At 45.7% G+C, this 8,385-nt stretch overlaps 1 protein-coding gene across 1 annotated transcript; it reads left to right on the top strand.

Annotated features, from left to right (window-relative positions):
- Nucleotides 1–5,930: 5,930 nt before the first annotated feature.
- Nucleotides 5,931–6,794, top strand: NGF (nerve growth factor (beta polypeptide)). The gene has a single exon (XM_010010399.1). It carries the CDS (start codon nucleotides 5,934–5,936, stop codon nucleotides 6,651–6,653), a length of 720 nt encoding a protein of 239 aa, XP_010008701.1. The 5' UTR covers nucleotides 5,931–5,933; the 3' UTR covers nucleotides 6,654–6,794.
- The last annotated feature ends 1,591 nt before the right edge of the window (nucleotides 6,795–8,385 follow it).

Here is an 8,385-nt window from a genome sequence, read left to right as displayed (position 1 = left end):
GCTGAAAATAAACTCTTTTGTGGTTAAAAAGCAGCCAGATGGAACTGAAGCCATGTTTTCTCAGGGTGGCAGAACAGTTGGAAAAGTTGTCGGATTATTTTTGGCAGTGGCCAGCGTATTATAGCTCTCTCATTACTGTTATTGAAATGCCAGGAGTCCACTGAAAAGGTTATTACTTTACTAGTACATTCTTGCAGGAATACCACATTCGGAGCCTGGTAGCATGAAGCTTTGGATTTTAGAACTTTGTTCGACTTCTCTGACATATTCCTAGCACTGTGACTAGCTTAATACTTGAATACTCCATTCAAGCTTAATGCTTGAATACTTCAAGCACACAGGTACATGAGCAGAACATGAGCCATGATCTCCAGACAGCACCAAATCCAACCAGTGGCTACATATCATAGAATCCCAGCCTGGTTTGTGTTGGAAGGGACCTTAAAGCTCCTCCAGCTCCAACCCCCTGCCATGGGCAGGGACACCTTCCACTAGAGCAGGTTGCTCCAAGCCCCTGTGTCCAACCTGGCCTTGAACACTGCCAGGGATGGGGCAGCCACAGCTTCTCTGGGCACCCTGTGCCAGCGCCTCAGCACCCTCACAGGGAAGAGCTGCTTCCTTATATACATCCGTGCAGAAGTGTTGCACAGCGGGATACAATAAGCTGCTAACACTGACTCCTAAGCCCTGCACTGCCTGAAAATGGCCTCGGGAGATTTCTGTTAGATTTTAAGAAACAAATGAGCTTGGATTTGGATCCTGGCAGGAGCCAAACCCAGTGGTTACAGTTCCTGGCAGGCAGCTTTCCTGTGGACAGACACTGTGGAGGTGTAAACCAAACCCAATTCATGCTTTGGCATCAGCAGGGTGCTCTTAGCAAACGCACTTAAATCTCCACAGAGAATCCAGCAGGATCTTACACAGTGCAGAATTACTTTATCCAACCCTTATTTACCATATTAAAGGGAACAGATGATTAATGAAATATTACTTCTATCACTTTCAATAGCATTCATGAATATACAATCAAAAATGTAGTCGGCTGAGAAGGCGTCGGCATGAAAATGATAGTTTTCCTTTGATTTGGGGTCAGGTTTGAGACTATCTAAGGAATATGAAGGTGCCCAAGTCCATGAGCTGAGATGCATCCACAGGTCCTGAGGGAACTGGCAAATACAGTTTCCAACCCACTATTCAACATACTGGAGAAGTCGTGGCAGGCTGGTGAAGGTCCCACTGACAGGAAAAGGGGAAACGTAACTCCCAGCTTTAAAAGGGAAAAAAGGAAGACCCAGGGAACTAGAGGCCGGTCAGTCTCACCTCAGTGTCTGGCAACATCATGGACCAGATCCTCCTGGAAAATATGCTAAGGCACATGGAATATAAGGAGGTGACTGGTGACCACCAACATGGTTTCACTAAGAGCAAATTGTGCCAACAAATTTGGTGGCCTTCTGTGATGGAGATACAGTGTTGGTAGATAAGGGAAGAGCAGGCTTTTAGCACGCAGAGTCTCTTTCTCTGGCACCATAAGAGCTTAGAATTCACTTTTTCCATGTATTAATGAAAGATCTCATGCATCATCTCCCCTCCGAAACAGATCCTCAGCACTCTTCTGAAATTGCTCAATAGGAAGTAATGTTCCAAACAATCAGCAGTCCAGTTACTATCCCTGGACAACCTGGGAGATGCCGTCACTCTGGTCTGCTGAGCTGCACACTTGCTCTTCTCCTCCACTCACTGTAACTAAATAAACGTGACATTACTACAAAACAGGACAGCCAACTTTGCAACTGCATTTCTTCATATAGCGTAAAGAGTGATGGGGGCAGGGGAGGCTGGAACTTCCCTGTAGGTAGCTGGTATCTCATGTGGAGTATTACAACCACTGATGATGTTACCATATGGGCTGACAAAACTCAACCGAGAAACAGGAGTTTGTTTTCACTGCAGACTGCAGGGTACTATGCACAGTACCCTGCACAGAGGTACCTCTATGCATAGAGTTGGTAACCCTCCTTCTGGGCTTCTAAAGGACTTCCAGCATTTGGGGCATCTAAAGAAAGAGAAACCATGGGGCACAAACTGCATAATGAGATGTGTGCATAGGAGATTTGTGGACAGGGCATAGGTAAGTTCTTCTCCTGAAGGTACTACAACATCTCTGCTTTTGAGTATTGACAACAGCCATGCACCTTTTTAAGGTACAGTGACAGAAGAAGGGCACAGGGCTGGCGATGCTCCTGGTTAGACCAATCTGGACAAGCAAGCAGAGGAGCCACTGAGTTTCATACTGGCTGCGTTTGCTGGCACACAACTTGTGGCTTGTAACCAGACTTGCGTCCCAGACAAAGACTCTGGGGGGTCTGAGCCCTCCTATGTCTATTGCTGCTGTGCAAACAGAGCTCAGATGGTGACATCAGCAGGTATTGCTTCACTCCTGCATCACTCCTGGTTTTGGTGACCCTGGAAGATGCCCAAGAAGGATCAGGAGCAGTGGACTGTCAAATATAGTCTGGTAAAGGTGCTGAATAAAGGCAGCTCTGTCTTACAAATGTGCTGCTCTTGAAAGTCGAGAACTGCACTTTAGACACAACCTCAAGACTGAAGTGCAAAAGGCACAGTGCAGACAGTCAAACAAGTGGATTTGTCCCTGTACTCCTGTTGTCAAGCAGGGAATGCTACTGAAAACACTTCTTTGTTGGCTAATTATTGAAACAAATACTTCTACTTCTAGAGGAACGCAGAATAAGCAGCTCTCAGACCGAGCTACACAGTCAGACTGGCCCGATGGCATGCGGCAGCCAACCCCAGCCCGGCATCTGGATGAAATAAACACCTTGCTGGGGGAGCAGCTTTCTGTGCAGTACACTCCAAGGTAAGCACAACGCACACACACAGGGAAATCACCTATTACTACTATCAGACCGTAGCCTTAACAGGCTAATACCAGGAGAACAGATAATACCAGGAGAAGTGTTTAAATGACACCTGACCAACATGCTCCATCCTTGGCAGTGGTCAAGGCCAGGTTGGACGGAGCCCTCAGCTACATGGTCTAGTGTGAGGTGTCCCTGCCCATGGCAGAGGCTTGGAACTGGATGACCTTAAGGTCCTTTCCAACCCAAACCATTCTATGATTCTATGAACATACAGGTGGGGAAGAAAGATGTCACCTTGAACTTAAAAAATCAGCAGTCTGTCTTCTAAAGTACGAAGATGAGAGCAGTTTGCATTTAATGCTCTTATTGTTTGAAAAGTTTAGATCTTAGGCTTCTTAAAGCATGTTGCTTCACAGATAGCCACTAGCTAGCTGTTGTCTGGCTAGAATGGGAGTTTCCACTTCTTCTGTCTTCTTTTATTCTGTCTCCAGAAATCATCTCTTTTGTAGGGAATGGTTACTTAAAACGAGATGGGCCACTTCAAAGACTCATTAAACATCCTCTGTTTTAGCAGTTGTAGTGGCACTGGAGTGCCTGTGATAACCTTTGTGACCAGTGTTACAAACATAGCCATGGACTACCAGCCCTAGAATCAGCTAAGCTTTAAAAAAAACCAACAATAAAACCTCCCCAAAAAAGCAGGTGAGATCCTTCCAAGTTTGTGCTAATGGCTTTGAAACAACAATCTTAACATATGCAACATCAGAAACTCAGAGAAGGGTGATAGCTACATTTTAGAATCCAGTTTAGAATCCAAATTGATTCTATGATTCTCTAGCTGCATTTTAGACCAGTGAATCTTGTGTAGCACAAAACCAGAAACAGCTCTTTGCTGACACTGCAACAGCTCTTTCCTATAGAAGGAAACCATATTAAAAAAAAAGGGCTTCTGTGTAAACACAATAGTTTGAGGCTGCCATTGGCAGGCCCAAATTATGCCTGGATTTTGTTCTGCAAACCTTTTCCATTAACAATTCCATCAGGAAAGCAAACTCTTTAGAGATGTAATGAACCATCTGATTTTAATTTGGTTGCAGAACAAGGGGTTACTCTCTGCATCGTGCACAGCCAAGCTATTGAGCTACACCCAGCTCTATTTCCTTATACAGATGATGATGACTGCTAAAGCATGAGCAGCATGTGGGAAAGCAGCAACCCTCAGCCTTGTTTTAAGCAAGTTAAAGTAGCTTTGGAACAGTAAAGATTTTCTCTGCGGGGAGATTTGACTCTCCTTGTCATCATTTTGCCCCCAGTTCTTCCAGACCAACTGTTGCACAGACAACAACTAATGTGACTTCTGGCCTTTCTCTTCTCCTCTTGATGCTGCAGCATCTTTACCCTCTTCAGTCACTACCTTCAACTGGCATCTCCTGATTTCTTAAATGCCGGCCCAGTCCTGCACAAACACTGCTGTTTATTTTATTCCAGCTCGTCTGAGATAAGACTATCCACACAAGATCCTATGGGACATCTGAGGGGTTCTGCATTTCCTGCAACACTGTGCTCTAGCAAAGCTAAAGCCCTAAAGTTGAGTGGCTTAGCACTGCTTGGGATTCTAGGCTGAGAAAGCTGAACAGAAAGGGGGAACTTCAACACTAATTGACCCACACCCAGAAAAAACATTAAGACATGCTGGGAAATCACAGTGGAACTGCAGAGCCTGATTCCGGCTTTACAAAACCCTGTTTGTCCAGTCTCTGTGCAGCTGCCTGCCTCCTGGCCGGACACAGTGTAATTCGGGGCCAGCTGAGACATGTCAGGCAAAACAAGGCAAAGAGACAGGGGAGGAGCCTCACTGGGGAGTTTTTGTCTGTTTATCCCGTCTCTGCTTATGAAGTCTTCAGAGAGGAAATAAAATGTCTGCCCTTAACTGCAATTTCAGGTCATTTCTGAATGTCTTTTATTCCCAAGATGCCTGCTGCTGATTTGTTAACAAGTGGCTGAATTAAGCAAAACCCAATAGTTACCTAACAAGGTATTACTGCTGCATTAAATTATTCTTAGCAATGTTTTAGACATTGTTTTACGCTTTTCCAACCCCAACAGAGGTGCACATTCTCCAGCTTGAAGGAAGACTAGCACTGGATCTGCTGTGCAGTGACACTGTGGAGCTTCTTGCTCATGGCACGCTGACAAAAGGAAGGTGTTTCCCTATATGTAATTCCCAGTACTGTGGCCACAACGGTTTTAGCTGTGCTGTGCCAACCCAGAAGCAGGCTGTCACACACAGTGCTCCTATGTAATACCCGTATTTGTCCTCGTAGGCAGCTTGAACATGGCAAAAACCCCATCTGCCCTTGTGACATATGATGGTTGAGCTCTTCTGGGAAGGAGCCCGAGCTTTAGCTATCCAAAATCATGATGTGGTGATGTGCTGCGTCCCAAAAATGTGGATGGGACAGATGGAGGCTGCTGGAAGCTGCCGAGCCTGCCAGAGTGGTGGGGCCTGTCCTTAGGGGAGATAAGCACATGGTAAGAGCAGGATTCACCAAGGCTCCCCCTCCTTCCACAAGCACCGGCTTGGTGGTCCCCACCCTCGCCCCAAGGACACCTCTGAACACAAACGGAGTGACTGGGCAGCTATTTTAGCCAAGGGACTGCTCCTACTCTCACTGCTCTGCGGGGTATTTACAGCCAAGAGGCCAGCCCCAGCCAGAAAGGTTGCTGCAAAAATCACTAGACATTTTTTACTCTGGGGAACATGCTGTTGCCATATGGTCTCCACATTAATAACACCAAACAAGTGCTTCATAAACAGTGTTCTAATAACAAATACCAGAGGAATTAATAATAATCTAGCTATTATTTTCTAATGTTCTCGCTTTATTAAGAACATTTATGCTGTCTGAATGGGCTCTTCTGGACGAATAACATCTGGCACCCACATGAATACCTGATAAAATCTGTGTGATCCTGGGTATCTTGTAAATTGATTGTCAGCATGGCTTCCAGTAACAGTACATTTCTCTTTTGTCCTAGGTGCATAGCGTAATGTCCATGCTGTACTACACTCTGATCATAGCTTTTTTGATCGGCACACAGGCAGCTCCAAAGTCAGAGGACAATGTTCCACTGGAGTATCCTGCAGAACACTCCCTCCTCAACACCCACCAGAGTAACAGACACCACATTCCCGAGGCAGCTCCACAGACATCCCAGGGCCACTCTACTTGGACGATAAGTAGAAGAGAAGCTATAAATATCACCATGGACCCTAAGGATTTTAAGAAGAGGCGATTCCGGTCTCCTCGGGTGCTGTTCAGCACACAACCTCCCCCAGTGTCAGGGCAAGGACACACCATGGGATTTCTCAGCAGTGCAGGTTCTCTCAACAGGACTGCCAGGACCAAGAGGACTGCACATCCCGTGTTACACCGGGGAGAGTTCTCCGTGTGCGACAGCGTCAGCATGTGGGTTGGGGACAAGACCACAGCCACCGACATTAAAGGCAAAGAGGTGACAGTGTTGGGAGAAGTCAACATTAACAACAATGTTTTTAAGCAGTACTTTTTCGAGACCAAGTGCAGGGACCCTAAGCCAGTGTCCAGTGGGTGCCGAGGGATCGATGCAAAGCACTGGAACTCTTACTGCACCACCACACACACCTTTGTCAAAGCGCTCACCATGGAGGGCAAACAGGCAGCCTGGAGGTTCATCCGCATTGACACTGCCTGTGTGTGTGTGCTCAGCAGGAAGTCAGGGAGACCCTGAGGTGCATCTAAACCCCCTGAGAACATCCTCCTACCCCCCTACCTCAGTCTGTAAATTATTTTAAGTTATAAAGGACTGCATGGTATATTTATAGTTTATACAGTACAAAAAAAAGGACCTCGTTATTTATTAAACTCTTTTGGAAACTTTCTGTGTTCGGCTGTTTATTCAGTGACAGGAGCCCTCAAAAGATGGTCACTTTAGTCTCATTCAGCCCTATGATTCTGAAATGTTGTTCCCACTGAACAACCTTTGGTTGCCGTCCTACTCAACATTTTGCACAGTGTTCACACACATTCCTCTCCTCCACAACAACAGAACTTTCCTTCACAAAATGCGACACTTTACTATGAAAATCTGGTAGGTTTCTTTTAAATGGAAAAAGTTTTGTCCAACTACCAAAAGCCTAAAGACTACCTTTCAGAACCTGCTTCCAAGGCTACTAATTATCCATAAAGATATTAATCTTCTATAATTAACCACCTTTTTCCTGCTGGAAATACAAGTTCTTCGTGTTGCTAGATAGATTTCTAAGTAAGACCCGTAGTGCATTTTTTAACATTCCCAAATCATTTTCACTGCAAAAGTAATGAGTTCTGAATGATTTGGGGATATTTGTCTGCACAAGAGCACCAGCAGGTCATGGAGATGATCCTGCCCCTCTACTCTGCTCTCATGAGACCCCACTGGCAGCACTGGGTGCAGTTCTGGTGTCCTCAGCATAAGAAGGACATGGAGCTGTTGAAGCAAGTCCAGAGGAGGCCACGAGGATGAGCAGGGGCTGGAGCAGCTCCTGTATGGAGACAGGCTGAGAACATTGGGGCTGTTCAGCCTGGAGAAGAGAAGCTGCGTGGAGACCTCAGAGCAGCTTCCAGGGTCTGAAGGGGGCTACAAGGATGCTGGAGATGGGACCTTCATCAGAGACTGGAGCGATAGGACAAGGGGTGATGGGTTCAAACTGAAACAGGGGAAGTTCAGGTTAGATATAAGGAAGAAGCTCTTCCCTGTGAGGGTGCTGAGGCGCTGGCACAGGGTGCCTAGAGAAGTGATAAATGCTCCATCCCTGGCAGTGTCAAGGCCAGGTTGGACAGAGCCTTGGGTGACATGGTCTAGTGTGAGGCATCCTTGCCCATGGCAGGGGGTGGAACTGGATGATCTTAAGGTCCCTTCCAACCCAAACCATTCTATGATTCTATGATCTAGATGCATGTAGTTTTGCATTCAAATGCTATTTTACAGCTTATTACTTCTGCGCTCTGTTAAGAGTGATGGGGTTGCAAATGTCAGTGTAAATGTATAAAAATAGTTCATGTGGCTTATAATTAACATTTTAAATTCTCTTCAGCTAGTATTTTGGCAACAGGGACTTGACATAGAGTGAATATTTTCATGCATGATAGAAGAAAAATAAAACAAAAAAATACCAAAAATCACTATTAGAAGGAGCCCCAAGTAACCCCGTGCTCATTCTTTCTGTGCTTTGGACAACATTAGTCTAGAAGGACCCAGTAGAGCCTGAAGCCTGTGATGGGTGTTTCAGTCAGAGCACATTGAAAAAAAAGCTGTAGTTTCTCTCCATGTTTCCTTTGGAAGAGCAGCTGTTCTCCACTGCAGAAACTGGTTCAAAACAAATACCATGAAGGTTTTTCTTCTTGGTTTCTTCCAAGTCCTAGAGGACATACCTTCAACCCTTGCCTTCCCTCATGCAGTTCTTTCTTTAATGAAAAAAGCA

The sequence above is a fragment of the Nestor notabilis genome, unplaced genomic scaffold, assembly GCF_000696875.1.
Source record: "Nestor notabilis isolate BGI_N333 unplaced genomic scaffold, ASM69687v1 scaffold1090, whole genome shotgun sequence".
Lineage (NCBI taxonomy): Eukaryota > Metazoa > Chordata > Aves > Psittaciformes > Psittacidae > Nestor > Nestor notabilis.
Note: the sequence above shows the minus strand (reverse complement) of the source record. Positions and strands in the feature narration are given on the sequence as shown.

Bases quoted from the DNA above. Each gene is read 5' to 3' on its own strand.
- NGF (XM_010010399.1), top strand. From the start codon at position 5,934: ATGTCCATGCTGTACTACACTCTGATCATAGCTTTTTTGATCGGCACA.